Below are 20661 nucleotides of genomic sequence, written 5' to 3' on the forward strand. Positions count from 1 at the left end.
AACGCAGAAGTGTGTTGGTTCTGAGTGCCCAGAATTAACCAGCAGCAGGTTCTGAGAGCGGTTGAGGCGTTATTGCTTTCCATAATTAAGTTACAGGCTCAGCAACACATGATGTTGCTGTTCCTGCATTACAGGATGAAACAGCAGGAGGAAAGTAACATCCCTCCAGGTTTTGCCACTAAAGGCCCAAATGCATCCCATGACATGGGGCACACTTGCGCAATGAGGTCAGTTTGACCCAATAAGAATGAGACAATAAGAACAAGTGTTTATACGAAAGCGGCTCGGATTTTGGATTGGCATAAACCACCCGTCTCATTGAATACAATTTTTTTCCGACTGAGCCGAAACAGATCAGAACATTCAGAGTACCGTGTTTACATTCCTATTGTTTACACAAACTGTTAGCAGTCCGAGTTGGAGTTCTGACAAACCGAGCTACCTCCTCGAACTTTCCAACCGTGGTTCTTCTCAACAAGCTACATGTATCGGTCAGATAGGGTATTTCGTTAGAAACACCTGTTAGCTCGGCAAGTCCGTCATCTACAGAAAATGCAATGGAAGGTACACCCTTGCTTGCATGTTAAAGCTATTATTTTTGTTAAATTCGATCCTACCTGTTTATATTGAAAGGTTGAAAGATGTTCCCATTTGAACTGACTGGGAACTTTATGAACTGAACTTTTTTGTAAGGGTGTAACTGTGCGTCAACAACAAGGTGATGATACCTCATTTATTAGTTAATCCTTAGTTTTAGCAAGAATCAACTGGTTATGGTAAAATTTTCTCCTCTGTCTTCGTTTCTATAAATAGTTTTTTTTCATATGTTTCCCTGTCAGACACAGGCAGCAAAAATAACCCAGTTAGGAGCTAAATCTAAAAAAACTAACTATATTTCTGTTTATGGAAGAAGAAACACAGAATTAAAATGTTATATGGCTATGAATGCAAATAGTTACACTAATATTACTATTGCTCCAGGTTTGGCGCTACGTTTTCTAGAATATGAAGGCAACTTCTCCATTATGTTGCTTTATATATATGTCAGTAGAACAGTTCTAATGAAACTGATGTTTTATTCATTTCTACACTTCTTTAAGTCACTAGTTTTTAGAAAATATGCAACTTGGGTTTTAAACAGTCAGATACAAGTACTTGTATTTAAGTTGACAGAGACTAGGCCAGTAACATGTTGATTGTGAGATATTTTCTGCTGAGCGACATCAGGGAGTTGGGATCTGTGGGATAGTTTTCCCAACCTAACAACATCTGGCTTGTAGAGATCACTGCTGGTCAGTGAGAAGCAGGACCTGGTTACCAGTAGCTAGACAGAGTGACAAGCACATTTAAGGAGTTACTTTACTTTTATAATCAACCTTACACTGCTTTCTGCAGACTTTATTCTCAAAGTTCTTTCTCTGGGATTGCTATTAATTACATTTCAGATTAACACATGGGATTACTAAGATTGTAACAGCATCATGATCACAGCCACACTGAAGGTGCTTTTCCAAATGTCCTTTGATTAATACACGTTTTGATGGATTGTTGGGATCATGGTGCAGTTGCCATGAGTGGAGTCTTCATGCAGTGTGAAGGGGGCCTCAGACTTGATGTAATGTTATGAACTAACATAACAGCACGTCTGGTTTAGATCCGGTATAGACGCCCAGCCACCACAACTGGCTCCTCTCGATGTGGAGGAGCAGCGGCTCTACTCCGAGCCCCTCCCGGATGGCCGAGCTCCTCATCCTATCTCTAAGGGAGTGCCCGACCACCCTACGGAGGAAGATCATTTCAGCCGTTTGTATCCGGGATCTCGTTCTTTCGTTAATGACCCAAAGTTCGTGGTCATAGGTGAGGGTAGGAATGTAGACCGACTTCGCTTTTTGGCTCAGCTCTCTCTTCTCCACAACGGACCGGCACAGCGCCCCCATTACTGCGGCAGTCGCACCGATCTGTCTGTCGATCTCCCGCTCCATTCTTCCCTCACTCGTGAACAAGACCCCAAGATACTTGAACTCCTCCACTTTAGGCAGGAACTCCCCTCCAACCCGAAGAGGACAAGCCACTCTTTTCCGGTTGAGAACCATGGCCTCGGACTTGGATGACCTGATCTTCATCCCAGCAGCTTCACACTTGGCTGTGAACCGCCCCAGTACATGCTGTACGTCTTGGCTAGAGGGGGCAAGCAGGACCATGTCATCTGCAAAAAGAAGAGACGAAATCCACTGGTCCCCAAACCAGAACCTCTCCGGCCCTTGGCAGCGCCTAGAAATCCTGGCCATAAAACTTATGAACAGGACCGATGACAAAAGGCAGGACCAAACTCCTACACCGCTTGTACAGAAACTGGATGGCCCCTAATAAAAGGCCCCCGACTCTGTACTCCTAGAGCACCCCCGACAGGGCACCACGAGGGACACAGTCGAATGCCTTCTCCAGGTACACAAAACACATGTGGACCGGTTGGGCAATCTCCCATGAACCCTCGAGTACCCTGTAGAGGGTATACAGCTGGTCCAGTGTTCCACGGCCGGGACGAAAACCACACTGCTCCTCCTGAAGCCGAGGTTTGACTATTGGCTGGACTCTCCTCTCCAATACCCTGGCGTAGGCCTTACCAGGGAGGCTGAGGAGTGTGATCCCCCTGTAGTTGGAACCCAACCTCAAGTCACCCTTGTTATAAAGGGGGACCACCACCCCGGTCTGCAAGTCCAGAGGCACTGTCCCCGACTGCCACGCAATGTTGAAGAGGCGTGTCAACCATGACAGCCCCACAACATCCAGAGACTTGACGTACTCAGGGTGGATCTCATCCACCTCCGAAGCCCTGCCACCTTTCAGTATATGTATATACAACTGTGGGACATGTATTGATTTTAAAAAGAAAAAGCACAAGCAAGCTAAGCTTGGAGACCGATGTCCTAACCCAGACTTTGTACATATGCACATTTTTATTCTAATCTTGTCCACTAAATAGGTTGTAATAGACCTAAAAAAAATGGAGAACATGCTGAAGATCTTCTTAGCTACCAATGTTTCCTTTTATAGCTGCTATTTGAAACTAATGCCTACAGATCTACACTGTTGTAACAACCCACCTCACCATCCCACCAACATTAACAACTCCCACAATTCCCTGACTGCTAATTACTAAACATAGTCCTGAAAAACTTCCTCGGCTCCAGCTTTACAAGTTGCCAAAAAAGGAGCGGCACAATCTGTAGCAGCAAACCGCTGTGAGCAGAAAGCCAAAGCGTGAGTTCACACAAACTGAGGTTCTTCCTTTTTCTACCATTCTTATTTGTTTCAACACACCACAAAACCACTCTTACTGGCAATACTGGCATTCTTTAAAAAATAAGATTAACTAGAGTCCAACATGCAGAACTAAAAAACACTTAAAGAAGCTTGAAAATGCAGAAACAGAGAAACAAACAGAGCCGCTGTGAAACAGAGGGGTCCAGCCTTCTATCAAATTAACCAGGCCATTGCTGCTAATGCAATACAATGATGACATTCCTGCAGTGTTTGGATTTCCCCCTAGTGATCTCTCACTAGAAAAGGAATGAGGGAGGAGGACAGAAGAAAAGGGGGAGTGCAATGATCTTGGCAATGCCTCTCTGTTTTTCTTCTTTCCTCAACCTTTTTTTTGCCTCCACCTCTACTGTTCTGATCTTCATCTCTGTTAAAAAACAACGTCTAAATAAATCAACTATATGTAGAAATCCAAAGGGACAAACGAACAAGAACTATTTCTATGCAGTTTAAAAATGTAAATCATTAAACTATTTTTCTGAACCTCACAATTTTGATAAAGTCCAAATGAAATCGACCAGAACACAGTGCTGCATTCGTCAGCTGACAACCACAGTATCACAGACCTGGCATCTATCTCTCTTCCTGCGGCTGACAATCACAGTATGACATCAAACATTCTCCTCCTCTGACTATCAAAGCGTTTTTTTTCTATGCTTTGTTTTTCAAAGTTGGCAAAGTTCCCTCCCAGCACTTATTTTCCTTAAAAAGTGCAACTACAAAACAAGGGAAGAAACTGATTTTCAGGGCTCTTACGTCGTGTCCTATATCGCCATGTGTGCTGGCAATTAAAAGCCGTATGTTCGTGTCACATCGCCAAAAATATACATGTTGCTTCTGATGTGCTCCTGCTTTGAATAGTGCATCTGTATTGGGATCAAAGGTGTGCAATTCAATGTTCTGGACTAGGTGCATAACTTTTGGCTACTGGTAAAGTGGAAATCCAATGTCAATGCACCAGGAGTCCCCACAAGTGGTCAAACAATATTTTGCCAAAGGCATGAGAAAGCAGGTCCAAGCTAAGCTATTTGTGCTAATCATTAATATAAGATGCTAGAGTTTTAATTGTCACCTTTTAATAACTGTTTTTGTTTTTAAACAATATTGAAGTCCTGTTTAACTGCACAGCTCCATAATACGGACTGCTCTACCACACAGTGTACGATGCCTCTGCTCATGATATAAATAATTAATGATTAGTCACACAGAGGCATTTCAAGGGTGCTGCATAGTTAGAATAAATACATCTAGCACATAACAGCAGTTCCCACCTTTCTTCTATCAAATACTAAGTAAGACACAAATGTTACTTCTTTTCCATGGATCATGTAGGAAAAAAAAAAAAACATTTTGCAAAAAAACTAAAAAAGAAAAAAGTTAGTGAGCTATGACCTGTCTTGTAAAGGGGTAGAGAAAATATCCTACAATAGCTTTTAGTTATTACAGATAGCTCTGTCCCATAGAGAGAGATAGCTCTGTAACTTTCAGTCATTTTTAAGGGAAAGTATTTTATTGTAAACATCGTATTTTCAAAAACAGTTATATTTCCATTTTATCCAGAAAGCATTCAAATAGGTTGTTGTTACTTATAGTTCTAAAGCTGAATTGGACTCAGAGAAAATAACATCAACAGGTCAAAGTTTTACAAAATCGAAACAGGCATCTGACTCACACAGCGCTCTAAAGAGCTGTGTGATATTTGTGTTGTTGCTGCTGGGAAATGATGGTGGTGGTGTTAGTATCCATCTTTACGCTTTGCTTATCAGAGGTTTGACAAGAAATTTGCTCTGATTTGTACAGGAATAGATTAACTATTTTAAATACTGACCACATAGCACTACCAATTACAGCAATAATGACTCCAAACTACTCTGGTAAAAGACCCGACAACTTGACAATGTTATGTTTCAGTGGGACCCTGATAATATGAAAAACTCCTGGCTAAAAACACCAATACCTGTCCCTTCAGCATTCCTCTTCTTTGACATCATTACCTGAAACCCAATGCCATGGGTTTCAGGTAACCCAGAGGCACGCACAAGTCACATTTTAAAAATATCAGTTAAATCACACCTCATGCTTCTGCTGGTCGTCTAATTTATTGGATAGTAACAGATTAGGAGCAGAAAAGGACTCGGAAAGGTTTGTTTGAGAAGCAAGTAGAGTCATGCTCAGGTGGCAGATTAAAACTACACACTATCAAATTCACTATCAACTGAAAAAAAAAAACACTCCAGTCTTTTATAATTCAGGTATTGAGCAATAATGGTTCAGGAGAATCTCTTATACATACAAGCTGACCTGGGAAAATACCGCCTGAAAGAAAAAACCTGAGATTTTGCGACTTCCTCTGTCCCCTATGACAAGCCCCAAGGACATTCTTAACATTTGCAGACTGAATATTTGAAGAAAACTAATTACAACATCTAACTCTACAAAAGGAAAGGCAGGTCATGTCACTGTGGCGTTTGCCAGAGCTGAGATAATACATGAAGACTGTTTCCATTCCAGACATGCTTAAGTCTTTAAAATTGCTTAATCATGCACATAACATTTCTTCCCCAATAATGATCTTTGCTCAGTTTTCTTCCACTTTTCTTCTTCTCATTTTTTTAAATTCAGGCCCAAAAAGACAACAGGAACAAGTTAAACAGGCTACATGTTGGAATCACTGGCCCTTTTTAAATGACAGTCACAAGTTTGTATCTTTCTGATTCAGCACAACTCCCTGAACTAAGAGTTGGTCCTGCTGTTGGATCTATTTTTCTGACCCAGAGTCAAAACAAAAAACTATTCTGAGTTAGTCTAGAACCAGCGCTGCTTCATTGTAAAGGGCAAGCTGGTTAGCTACAAATGGACTGTCTATCAGACCCATATAAAAACGGTTCGGAAGCTGTAAAAATAACATACAATAGAATAGAATTCACAATTTTGTCCACTAGTTCCTTAAACACCAGTGTATCAAAAATAAAGTGATAAGAACATAGAAGCACCAGGATACACAAAAGTCTACAGTTATGAATAAACAGTAAAGTGTACTGAGATAAATTATAAGGTTTTTATATTCTTGCAAATCTAGTCAACTGTACTGGATTGCAGAAGGGTCAAAATCTGAGAAGAGAACATATGGTCCATTACCTCTCCAAATGCTCCTCTTCCAATCACCTTCAGGATCTCAAAGTCTTCCTTGTGCAGACGCATTTGCTTCACTTTGGAGGTGAAAGGTTTAGCTGGAGAAACAAAAGAGAGAAATGCTCAAATAAGTTTAAGGATTTCTTGAGAATGTAAAACAGAAGACCTTATTGGCTGGTGAGACGTACAGGGATTACAAGAAGCCTGCAAGAAAACACTTTAATTAGTAAATAAGAAAAATCTGTAATGCAAATTTTTAGATTTGTGGTCATCATTCTTACTATACTACAGAAGGTACACTGGTGTCTTAGGAAGCCATATTTTCAAAACGGCTAAAATGTGTCATCATACCATTCTACAGTATAATGTCATCCAGAGACAGTTCTGAAGTGACCAGACTATTCTACGGCTGCATGGAATATAGAGTGATGCAGCGCTGCCCTTCCCCCACATATTGCTACACAGTCATGGAGGTAACACCTTGAAAACTGCAGTTGTTAGGTACTAGCAGCACGTCTGCCAAGCAGCCAGCTGCAGACTAGCTATCTGAGCTTATTGATGTTTCTCTATAAAAATCAGAAGTGCAAAAAGATAAAACAGTCTGTGCAAAAAACACTAGACAACACCTACAGAAGTTAGCAGAAATTTTTTTCCTGAAGTCTATACCTTAGAATCAAAAGTGATATAGATGTCATTATTATAACTGCAATAATCATGTTTAGTATTTTAGGAACAAAAGAACATTTGTTGCCTGTTTTAAAATAAACCGAATAGATCTTGCTATATGTTCTTGTAATTTCTCTCAAATACAATTGAAATTGTGATATTATCACTCAGTGCAATTATGCTGCTAGAAAGATATATGTGAGCAGGCAGCTTTATTTGATCACAAGTATGAAGGTAAAATAACTTTATAAAAGTAATGCATGGCAACAGGGACGAAAAGATCACACACAAGGTCCTGTTTGGCTTTTACATTTGGGTTAATTAGCTTGACTAAAAGAAGCTAGCAAAGAAAATATGGGCTTAATTATTGACATTATTGGGCTATCAATACAATTAACAGTACCATGTGCTGTGTGAGAATAAAACAAGAGCAGGTTGCAACATTTGATTATTTCCATGCAAAACACAAAATAATCAGCTTATGGAACAATATAAATGACAACATTTCCATATCTCAGGCTTTAAGTCCTTCTAAACAGGTTTTATTACAGGGTTGGTGACCACCTGCTGCTTTTCACAGTAAATGACACCGGACACAGAGAGGCTGGGTGATAAAGTTTGCTATTGTTGTGCCCTCAGTTATGATTTCTCATGGAAAAAAGGGGATATAGGGAGGGATCTGCGATGGTTGCCAACGTTCTCTCACAAAAGCTCGACAGATTGGATCTACGTTGACAGAGTCAGTATTTCCCTCATTTGTGGAAAACTATTCAGGCCACTTCCTGGTTTACATGCTCCCAGCATGCCAAGGACAACCTAGATTGGCTGCAAGTTCACCAAGGTCAGCATCTTAGAAAAATAATGACCTATTTTTTATATATTTGAAACAACTTTCTGTGGTGAGTAAAATATGGCATCGTCATACGAACATCCCCTCACTTTATGTAAATGTTGCAGTAATTCAGCATTTCACCAGCCAAGCTAACACATTGCCCTGTCTGTGATCCCACCCTGGCCAAACATCATGCTAAACTTATCCGGCTGCCCTGACTTCACACAACCTCCAGTGTTGAACAAGAGGATGTTCTCCCACTGTGCAACAAGGAACTCCCTGCTGAAGTAAAACAAACAGGTCGCTCATTGCTCAACAATCTCTCCCTCTCAGTTTGTCCTCACAGTTACTGCTGAGTCCACTGACAGCTGGCCCAACTTGCAGAGACTGCAGGACAGAGGGAAAGTCGCTTCTGCAGAGCAAAGAAATCCCAGCAACAACCCTGCCATGCCAGGTAAGAAATAACCTGACTAATGAAGAAACATGTGGCCAAATTCAAAAAAACAATCATGGAAGTGCAAAAATGTACTTGCAGGATTCCTTTGCATTTCTCATGTCAAATATCCCAAATTTTCCAGACTCCAATATTCAGAATTCTCCGCCTGATTTTATCAAAGTCATGGTAGATCGCTCCTCTGGAATCCAGCTGGAAAACGGGAGGGAGGAAGGAAGGAAGGAAGGAAGGGAAGATGGATGGATGGATGGATGGACGGGCGGACGGACGGATGGAATGAAAGGATGGATGGATGGATAGAAGGATGGACGAACGGATGGAATGAAAGGACGGATGGAAGGACAGACGGACGGATGGAATGAAAGAACGGATAGAAGGATGGACGGACGGATGGATGGAATGAAAGAACGGATAGAAGGATGGACGGACGGATGGATGGAATGAAAGGATGGATGGATGAATAGATGGATGGACGGACGGACGGAAGGGATGGAATGAAAGGATGGATGGACGGATGGAAGGAAGGACAGACGAACAGATGGAATGAAAGGACAGACGGACGGATGGAATGAAAGAACGGATAGAAGGATGGACGGACGGACGGACAGATGGATGGAATGAAAGAACGGATAGAAGGATGGACGGACGGACGAACGGATGGAATGAAAGGACGGATGGATGGATGAATAGATGGAAGGACGGACGGAAGGGATGGAATGAAAGGATGGATGGACGGATGGAAGGAAGGACGGACGAACGGATGGAATGAAAGAACAGACGGACGGATGGAAGGACAGACGGACGGATGGATGGAATGAAAGGACGGATGGAAGGATTGATGGGATGGATGATGGATGGAAAGGACGGATGGACGAACGGATGGACCCAGGCAATGATGGCTGGCTAGATGAATGGAAAACTGATGATTTTAGAGAACAATTTTCCAGGCTCTCAATATTTCCATACTTATCCACACTTGGAAAAACACCTAAATCAAGTTCTGGACTTTTCCAGACTGCATAGGAGCTCCAAACCTGTCCTAACACTGCACAATTGCTGTCTATAGAACCGATAGAGGTTCTGTCTCCAAAATCTACTTTTTGGTTGTACAAACACCATTATGTCTTGGTTTTAAGAAGCAGTAAAGTATAAAATGACATTATTTTCAGTTAAGTACACATGCAACAGCAGTTCATCCCTGGAGTCAGGTGTCTTCTTTATGCGCTAACCAGTAAGTCAATGTTGAGAAGCAAATTAAATCATCTTTCTTCTTAAACTGGTCATTTAAAAAATAAAACTCTGGCAGACCACCAGAAGGCCTGAAGAACTTTTGTTCACGGCCAATTTGGATCACCTTCTTCTGAAGCAACAAATTAAGAAATGAGGGACGTGTTAAAGCTTCATAGTGCTGCATGTACAACTAATCAATGGAGACTAACTGCTACAGGAGCAAAGGCAGCTACAACATGAAAACGGGGACATCTGTGGGAGACAATAATATAATTCTTTCATACAATACATGGATGTTTTTTACTGTTTAAAGGTGTATCTATACATTTGTAAACCAGTTTATACATTTGATGTTTGATTTGGTCAATGACTTGATGAAGTAAACAGACCACTGCTGACACATACCTGCGCACGATGAGGATTGTTGCTATGTCAACATATTGATGCAATAACTTCATACCAAATGACTTCATACGAGCAGCTGGCTTGAACTGTACTGTTTTCTAATTAGGACTGGATCTGAAACTGGCGTTATGACTACTGTATGCTGGAATAAACTGGAATGATCTTAAGAGAATGTGGGCCCAAATGCATTTTATATAATAGGATATAAATTGGACCCGCTGGTCTTGTAAAGTTTGTTGAGATGCTATATAGGTAAAAGAACGGATTACAGAGGCTGTTAGTGCTTCTGAAAATTATTGGGTGTTACCACCTGGGCTTTATGAATAAAAAGCTTAGAGGAATACCAGTAAGGTAAGGTAAGTTTATTTATATAGCGCTTTTCAGCAACGAGACACTCAAAGCGCTGTACATACAATTACAATACAATCACAAAGCAAATAAACACAGATACAGACACAGAAAAACAAATCAAATGATAAAATCAAGCAACAGAAGTAATTTTAAAAAGTTAAATAAAATAAAATAAAGAGAATAGAATGATGGACAAGAAAATGAAAGGAAAATTGGACTGAAAACACAACTAATCATGCCTAAATGGTACAGTCAAAGGCCACTCTAAACAAATAAGTTTTTAATCTTGATATAAAGCAACTTCGGGTTTCAGCGCTTTTACAGTTTTCTGGCAGTTTATTCCAGATTAGTGGAGCATAAGAACTAAAAGCTGCTTCTCCACGTTTGGTTCTGGTTCTGTGTATGCAGAGTAGAGTTGAGCCAGAAGACCTGAGAGGTCTGGGTGGTTGATCCACTGACAACAAGTCTGTAATGTATTTTGGTGCTAAGCCATTCAGTGATTTATAGACTAACAGAAGTATTTTAAAGTCTATTCTCTGAGCTACAGGGAGCCAGTGTAGGGACTTTAGAACCGGGGTGATGTGCTCCACTTTCTTAGTTCTAGTGAGGACACGGGCAGCAGCATTCTGGATCAACTGCAGCTGTCTGATTGACTTTTTAGGCAGACCTGTGAAGACACCGTTGCAGTAATCAATTCTACTAAAGATGAACGCATGAATTAGTTTTTCAAGGCCCTGTTGAGACATTAGTCCTTTAATCCTGGAGATGTTCTTTAGGTGATAGAAGGCCGACATAGTTACTACCTTTATGTGCCTCTGAAGGTTCAGGTCTGAGTCCATCACTACACCCAGGTTTTGAGCCTGACTGGTGGTTTCTAGCTGTATTAACTGAAGCTGTGTGCTAACTTTTAAACGCTCTTCCTTTGGTCCAAAGATTATTACTTCAGTTTTGTTTTGATTCAGCTGAAGAAAATTTAGGCCCATCCATGCATTGATTTCTTCTAAGCATTTACCCAGCGCTTGAATGGGTTCATAGTCACCTGGTGACATCGTAAAGTATAGCTGTGTGTCGTCTGCATAGTTATGATAACTTACGTTGTTGTTTATTAAAATCTGAATTAGGGAGAGCATGTAGATATTGAATAGGAGGGGCCCTAAGATGGACCCTTGGGGAACGCCACATGTGATTTTTGTGCGCTCTGATGTAAAGTTACCTACTGACACAAAAAAGTCCCTGTCCTTCAAGTAGGATTTAAACCAGTTGAGTGCTGTACCAGAAAGTCCGACCCAGTTTTCCAGGTGCTCTAATAAAATGGAGTGATCAACAGTGTCGAATGCAGCACTAAGGTCCAATAATACCAGCACTGTGGTTCTTCCACAGTCTGCATTTATACGGATGTCATTGAACACCTTGACAAGAGCATTCTCTGTAGTGTGGTGAGCAGGAAGCCTGACTGGAAGACATCGAAGCGGTTGGTCGTTGTTAGGAAGTTGTTTAACTGCTGAAACACAGCTTTTTCAATAATCTTACTGATGAAGGGGAGGTTTGATATAGGCCTGTAGTTCTGTAGTAGCAGCTTGTCCAAGTTGCTCTTTTTCAATAGAGGTTTGATAATTGCTGTTTTTAGGGCCTGGGGGAAAACACCTGACAAAAGGGACGTGTTTATTATTTGAGTTAAATCAGATGTTATTACAGGCAAAGCTTTCTTAAGGAAAGCTGTGGATAAAACATCGAGACAGCAGGAAGAAGAGCTTAGTTGCTGTATGATTTCTTCTAAGATTTTGCAGTTTATTTGGTGAAATTGGGAAATTTTGTCAAAATCAGTTCTAGTTGGAGACAACATTGGTACTGGAGTTGATGTGGATGTGCTGACTGCCCCTCCGATCTTTTGGATTTTTTCAGTGAAGAAGCTAGCAAATTCATTGAAGGTCCTTGTAGAGTGGAGTTCAGATGCTACAGTTACTGGAGGGTTTGTTAACCTGTCCACCGTGGCAAATAATGTACGAGTATTGTTAATGTTTTTGCTGATGATCTCAGAAAAGAAAAATTCCCTTGCATTTTTCAGTTGTAGGTTATATCTGTATAGTCTTTCTTTATAGTTCATATAGTGAACCTGGAGTCCAGTCTTTCACCACCTGCGTTCAGCTTTTCGACACTCCTTTTTTTCACTTCTAACTGGTGGAGCACTTCTCCACTGAGACATTTTCTTCCCAGAAACGACTTTCACTTTAATTGGAGCAATTGAATCAATGATGTCTGAGATTTTAGAATGAAAGTTTTCTACCAACTCATCTACAGTGTTACAGGGCAAAGTGGAGGTAGAAGAGTAAATCTGGTTAAAAGTATCAGCAGCACCGTCCTTAAAGATGCGTTTTCTTATCATATCAAGTGGTCAGATAGGGCAACATCAGTTACAGACACCTTGGAAATGTTTACACCCTTAGTGATGATCAAGTCCAAAATATGTCCCTGTTTGTGCGTTTGCTGTTTAACATGTTGAGTCAAACCAATATTTCTAAGAGTGTCACATAGATCTATTGTACTTCTGTCTTCAGGATTGTCCATCTGAATGTTGAAGTTTCCCACAATAATTAAACAGTCATAATCAACAAATATCACAGATAAAAGCTCATTAAAATCACTGAAAAAGTTTGTTTTGGACTTAGGAGGCCTGTAAATATTCAAGAACATTGTTCGGAGCGGGCTTTTTACCTGGAGAGTCAAATATTCAAGAGTCAAATTTGCCCAGAAATACTTTTTTACACTTTAGTAAATCTTTAAACAAAGTAGCCACCCCTTCACCTTTTCTTTGCTGTCTGCTCTCACAAATAAAATTGTAGTTCGGCGGCGTTGACTCTATCAGAATCGGAGCTTTATTAAATTCGTGTAACCATGTTTCTGTTAAAAACAGAACATCAAGATCGTGGTTAGTAATGAAGTCACTGATTAAAAATGATTTTCCTGACAGAGATCTAATGTTCAGTAAAGCCAGTTTATATGACTTAGTTGCTGATATTAACTCTGTGTGTGGTTGTACCTGACAGTTTATGGCTTTTGTTGATTGTTTATTACTGTCTCTTATCCTTTTGGCTTTGTTCTTTCTATCACGTATAAGCACAGAAATTTTACAACTATCTCCTATTAGGGGCCCAAGTTTTTCCTGGACATGCTCATTTCTGATAGAGTTACTACTGGGGCCCAGACTGTATCACAGAGAAGTGCCAGTAGTTTTACCGCAGTTTGGTCCGCAACACTGGCTGCCACAGATTAAACTGCTGACTTTCTATAAGCAAGATATATAAAGTATGTTCCCAAATCTGCTTTTACCAGATCTTGACACAATAAATTGAGACCCCAGGCCCCATCCTTTTACTGGTTTGGCTCTACAATCTTCTCCAACTCTTGGCAGCGAGTTTTGACTGTTCCTTGGAATACTGAACAATTTCCATCTATCTTTTCCGACATCAACTGCCTTGTTTTTTCTATTTAGAAGGCTGGCTCTGTCAAACAAACTGGGTAAGGCCCTTCTGTTGTTGCACAAAGACACACTGGTACCACCCGCCCTAATATGGCGATCACACAATACTAGACACTGTTGCTATATTGCATACTATAGCCACCATGACTGAAAAGACAATACATTTATTTTACCGTACCTAAATTTAATCCCAAATATTTATAATTTGTATATTATCACGCGTGCCTTGATAAAGTATTCACACCCCATGAACGTTTACATATTTTGTCTGGTTAAAACCATGAACTTCAACACAAAAGATTTTAGGTGATAGACCGACACAAAGTCACTACTATGTTGAACCATCTTCTGCCACAGTTATACATGGTGGTGACATGTAGCTGCCTCCACCATGCTACATCAAAGGGATTGTGTGTTGAGGGTGATGTTTATTCATTGTATAGTTTTTACAGGCAAAATCAGAAAAGAGCTATGTAACCTTTTATTACCCCTTAACAGGTGGGCCCTACTTTGTGTTGGCGCAACACATAAAATCTCAATAAAATACATTAAAGTTTGTGGTTGTAACACAGCAAAATGTGGAAAAGTTCAAGGTGTATAAATGTTTTTTCTAGGCGCTGTAATTGTCAATTACACAAGCTGAGCTGAGAGGTAGGGCCATTCGGGTGGGGGCTGACTGAGGAGCTACACTTAAAGCAGCCACATGAGAAGCATCTTTCATCTCTGAGCCAGGAGCCCACAGGCCCATTTCCACAACAAAGTTCATGTACAAACATAGACACATATAAATATGTGCATGCCCAGAGTAGGGTCTAGGTACCTACACCTGGCAACTAAATGCTGACTATATTCTCCTCAAGCTCTGGTAGAAATACCTCAGCTTAGCAGATTATAAATATTATCTTAGTATAAAAGGAAACTGCTGACCGTCCCTCCAACAGAAGATGGATTTCTTTTTATTCTGAATGTTTATCTGCAAACTGCATTCAACTGGAGGCATTTGTGGAAATACTGAGCCAATATATCAATATGCAAAGTCAACATATAATACACTCAGACTAAAACATGAATAGCCTGTTGTCAATTCCAGCCCAGATTTACTTTAGGATCAGAGTCTGTTTGCTTTTACTTTACTTTAATGACACACCGCAACCCTTTCCACAGCAGATAAAATGTAAAATACCACACAGTTTGGTTATACATCTTAGTTCATTAGCAAAATATACAGGCTCACCTGAACACAGCAACCGTTGCTATGACATGGTGCAGTAGGGACCAAAGGTTCACTTAGGAAGCTGACTATCCAAACTTAAGTATGACTGGTATTCTTTGTTTTCAGGGTTTGGCAATGCCCGGCCCAAGTGAGCCAAGACTGGAAAAAGCTGGCATGTCATTCCAAAGGAACGCCATGCATTGTGGGGTCTGCACACAAACAACATAAAAGCACGTGCACTCTGGAAGATTCCCACATGTCGTGTACGACGCAAAGGCACGTGCTCAGCAGTCGGTGTTCCGATGCCGTGAAACTGGAAAAACATGAGAGCCACCACCTAATCCGTACAGCCAGATTGGTTTAGCCCAAAAGCTAAACCAGATTACAGTTCGGACCAGTATAACTCCATACCCACAAGTGGAGTCAGACACGTTTAGTGTGAAATTGAGCAACCAGGGGCGATCGTGTTCACTCACCGGGTGTGTTCATGCGAAGTATGTGAACTCATGGCTGTGTGTTAGTCAAACAGCTATTACATTTAATATACAAGCATAGCTGGTGTATGTGACTCAGTGCTGGGTGGAACAAGAAAAGAAAAAGTCATCGTAAACCTAAAAACACTCATGAAAATAAATCACTTGTTTTAGAGTAAGCGTTGCCAAATGAGATGGTTTGAATGTGTGCAAAAATAAAATAGAGTTGCATGCTTGTGTAGAATGGACCGTTTGTGTGGAGTTAAGTACAGTGGACAGTGATGGAGAGCACAGAGACGACTGAAACAGAAAAGCTACAGAGACCAAGAGTGAAGGCCAAGGTGGACAAATGCAAAATGACCCAATGCTCCTTTATTTCATAGAGTTTCTATAAATACATCACTGTTTTCACCAAACCAGAGTTCAGAAAAAGTTTCATCAAGTTTTTTTTAAGGTTTTGTGACTATGTTGGGTAAATAAATGTAAAGTATAGAAAATAACGCATTTTATTTATGGTTTCTGGCATTTGTGGAATCATCAGTAAAGTCAACCATAACAGCACATTGATCTCAATGTTTTAGTCTGCACATAATTTTCCAGATATAAGTGGCTGAAATGAGCTTCCTCCGTAGGGTGGCCAGGCACTCTCTTAGACATAGGGTGGGGAGCTAGGCCATCCGGGAGGGGCTCGGAGTAGAGCCGCTGCTCCTCCACATTGAGAGGAGCCAGCTGAGGTGGCTCGGGCATCTATACCAGATGCCTCCTGGACGCCTTCCTCGGGAGGTGTTCCAGGCACGTCCCACCGGGAGGAGGCCCAGGGGACGGGCCAGGACACGCTGGAGGGACTATGTCTCTGGCTGGCCTGGGAATGCCTTGGGCTCCCCCCGGAGGAGCTGGAGGAGGTGTCTGGGGAGAGGGACATCTGGGTGTCTGTACTGAGTCTGCTGCCCCCGCAACCCCGGATGAAGCGGAAGACGACAAGTACGAGTACATAATTTTTATGAATTTCTCTTTTTTCTTTTCGTTTTAACAGAAGTTACAAGTGTATTTTTTTACTCTAAATAGCTAAGTGAATTCAGTTCGAGTGTGTTTGTACGCTGCATACATCAGCCTTGTTCAGCTCTAGTCTTTGGTGGGAAAACGCGAATGAATCACTGTCAAATGAGCCAGGCTGAAAATGTTTTTTTCAAGTTTTTCAAAGCCCAAATTGGTTTGAAAAACTAAGCACAGAAAGACGTGATGCCATAGAGCTATAACACGTCAGCACTACTTTGTTTCACATTTATCACTGTAGGATATACATCCCCCACAGCCAAACACGTGCACCACTGCTACAGAACTGATGCATCTGCAACTCAAATGATGCACTAATGACCCAATAATACCACCAAGTAATCCAAGTAATCTCACGCTAAAATATCCTGTCTGCACAGAGGAAGATACATTCACATCAGCATGCCAGATGCTTGAAATCGAAAGAGACACTAACAGCATGAACTACTTTCTGACTAATTCAGCAAATAATTATCGGACCACTTCGGAGCGTTCAAAAGCAGGAGAAAATCAAAAGTGACACACATTTCAAAGACATGACAGGTTCTGATGTTCTACAAATCCTCCTTATTTCCTCATGCTTAGTTGCGTGCAACACACATTTAGAAAGCATTGTGAAAGCAGCTTAAGGTTTCACAGCAGCACATACACAATGAATGATGAGTCTCTGAAGACTCCACCCAAGGGTCTATGATGATCCGACACAGTCTGTCTGCAACGTTCTTCTCCTGAATAAGTGTTAATGGAAACATTTGATTAATTCTTTCCCTGTGTGTGGTAATATGTAGACTGTTTGCAGCTGATCAAATCATCATCCGGTTTTAATCACATTTAAATGTGGAGATTAAGTTAATGTCAACAGGAATCAAATTTATACCAGGAAAACTTTTAAACAACACATACAGGTAATAAATACAAGACACATTTTATTACAAATGACTACATTTAAAATAAAAAAGTTTAACAGAAACAGACTCTTCTTCCTTCAGAGTTGCACTCATGACTGAACAGAGGCCCGGTTTTATTTGTTATCAGTTCAAACATATTTGATAATCTCAATATTGAAGCCAAAGAAAAGGGGCGTCATTTTATTTTTCTGCAACTTTATAGTTGCCTATTGATTGGCTGAAGCTGGATATCTTAGTTCAAATTTCTATTTTGTAGTATGCAATAAATGTGACAGTTTAGTGCAAGAATATGATATACATTACGACAGGAGAAAAGAATAAATTAATGAATTAAAAAAGAAGAAGATAGGATGACTTAAAAAGCCATTGTTACAGTCCTAGACCCCCTCATTTAAAAAAACAATAAGTAAAAAAAATGTGCAAACAGAAGAGGCTCGGTTGGCAGCAGACCAAGTAACCATGCGTGTCCCAGGATTGCACCCGGATTGCTCTCTAACCCCATCCCAAAATCCTGAGTGGGACCGAGAGACATCTGGAAGTCATAATGGGTTAGGTATTGACACAAAAATGCTGCTCACAAGAAAGACAAGGGAGACAGGGAGATGGAGACAGGATAGATAGGCTTTCCAGGATCTGACATGAAGAGGGAAAACAGCAGGGAGGAAAAGAAAAAGACCCAGGGATGGCCTTTCCCTCATTATGGGTGAGGCAAGCCTGCAGCACGTAGGAGCCAACAACCAAAAAAACCAAGTAACTGTGCCCTGTTACATAATGAAAACAAGAAAAACCCTAATTTCTTCAACTCCCTATTTAAATGTTTAGAGATAATACTACTAAAATCTGGCATTTATTCTTTAAAGTGCCTGTGACATGCTTTTCCCACAAATGCAGAAGTTGGAAAAAAACATCTTAATATTGAAGGAATTGGGCAGTAATTGACATTATATTAGGATCAAAGACATGATAAATGTCTTTGATCCTTATTGCTACTATTATTGAAATAAGATAAATTACAAGCCTTCCAATATATTTAAATACATTTATTTCTAAAGATTCTATTATTAAGTTGCTCCATGCTGCTCACTTTGCCTTCGGTTGTTTCACTCAGGGCCGTATTTACTGTAACCCTGGATTTACACTGTATCTGCTCCGGTCCGGTCCGGTCCGGTGCGACGCCAGGAGGACTTCCAAGAACCATACGCAGGTCGCGCAATAAAAGCCAGTGATAAATGTGGTAGCAAGTCCAAAACAACTCATTCTGTGGAAGTTTAACCAGTTAAACTTCTTCCCTTTTTGTTTTATATATCCAGATATTTTCATGTGTTTAGTTATACAATAGGTGAGTACACTTAGGGCAGAGAAGCTATAATTGTTGCTTAATTTGATGCATTTAATGTTTAATTGCTCAGTTTATAATACCTTAGTTAACCCAGTAACTGATATAATAGATCTAATGTTAACAACTGCTAATATATATACACGTGTATATATATGTGTGTGTGTGTATATATATATATATATATATATATATATATATATATATATATATATAAAACACACGTATATATATATATATATATATATATATATAAATAAATGTGTTTATTTATTAATATAGCGAGATCTAGTCCGTCTTTAGAGAATTATTATGAAAATCCGGATGTTGTGCTCCTTCTGTTTCCTGTTGGTGTTGTATGATTCCAGCATATTGACTCTGGCCATTATCAATGTTTTCTTTCCATAAATGTAATTGGATTCATCATGAAAATTCAATGTTTCAGGTACTTGCACCTCTCCCTTTCATCATCTCCTTTCTACTCGAAAGTGTAACTTCTGGTTTTAAATTCAATTCAATTCAATTCAAAAATACTTTATTAATCCCAAAGGGAAATTAAATGTTGTTGTAGCTCATATTATGAAGGTTTCCTCAAAGAGTTGTTGTAGATGCTGATGGCTGTGGGCAGGAAGGATCTCCTGTAGCGCTCCGTCTTACAGCAGATCTGAAGAAGCCTCTGACTGAAGACACTCTGTTGTTGTAGGACAGTCTCATGAAGAGGATGCTCAGGGTTCTCCATAATGTTCTTCATTTTATGAAGAATCTGTCTTTCCACAATGATCTCCAGAGGTTCCAGAGGAGTCCCCAGAACAGAGCCAGCCTTCTTTATCAGCTTGTTGAGCTTTTTTAAGTCCCTGGCTCTGATGCTGCTTTCCCAGCAGATGATGGTAGAAGAGATCATACTTTCCAGAACAGACATAAAGAAGATATGGAGCATCTTGCTGCAAACACCAAAGGACCTAAGCTTCCTCAAGAAGTACAGTCTGCTCTGTCCCTTCTTGTAGATGGCTTCACAGTTGCATCCCCACTCCAGTCTGTTGTCCAGGTGAACACCGAGATATTTATACTCCTCCACCACCTCCACTTCTTCTCCCATGATAGAAATAGTTATTGACTTATTCCTGTTTCTCTTAAAATCTACAATCATCTCCTTTGTTTTAGTCACGTTCAAAATGAGATGATTGTTTCCACACCATGCCACAAAGTGGTCCACCACCTTCCTGTACTCAGCTTCTTGTCCATCTCTGATCCACCCCACGACTGCAGAATCATCCGAGTATTTCTGCAGATGTCAGGAGTCTGTCTTGTACTGGAAGTCTGAGGTGTACAGAGTGAAAAGGAATGGTGAGAGTACAGTCCCCTGTGGTGCTCCTGTGCTGCTGACTACCTGGTTAGACTCACAACCCTTCAGTCTCACAAACTGTGGTCTGTTTGTCAGGTAGTCTTTGATCCAGGAGATTGTTGAGGCCTCCACCTGAGTCTTCTGGAGTTTCTGACAAAGTAAATCAGGTTGGATTGTGTTAAATGCACTGGAGAAATCAAAGAACATGATCCTCACAGTGCTACTGGTTTTGTCCAGATGAGAGTGAGTTTGTTGAAGCAGGTGTATGATGGCATCTTCAACTCCAACTCCACAGCGATAAGCAAACTGAAGGGGGTCCTGATGGTTTACTGTTTGCTTACTCAGGTGGGCCAACAGGAGTCTCTCTAGGACCTTCATGATGTGGGATGTCAGGGCAACAGGTCTATAGTCATTGAGGCCTGATGGGTGAGTTTTCTTTGGTACCGGAACAAGACAGGAGGTCTTCC

At 40.6% G+C, this 20661-nt stretch overlaps 1 protein-coding gene across 4 annotated transcripts in view; it reads right to left on the reverse strand.

Annotated features, from left to right (window-relative positions):
• The window catches only part of cdc42bpab (CDC42 binding protein kinase alpha (DMPK-like) b), a 101166-nt gene that overhangs the window by 50897 nt on the left and 29608 nt on the right, over positions 1-20661 (reverse strand). For all 4 annotated transcript variants that reach the window (XM_047387077.1, XM_047387076.1, XM_047387078.1 and 1 more), the window contains exon 2: positions 6460-6551. In XM_047387077.1, coding sequence (XP_047243033.1) covers positions 6460-6551 — 92 coding nt within the window. The remainder of the gene's footprint in view (positions 1-6459; positions 6552-20661) is intronic.

The sequence above is a fragment of the Girardinichthys multiradiatus genome, chromosome 15 (genome assembly GCF_021462225.1).
Source record: "Girardinichthys multiradiatus isolate DD_20200921_A chromosome 15, DD_fGirMul_XY1, whole genome shotgun sequence".
In the NCBI taxonomy this organism is placed as follows: Eukaryota; Metazoa; Chordata; class Actinopteri; order Cyprinodontiformes; family Goodeidae; genus Girardinichthys; species Girardinichthys multiradiatus.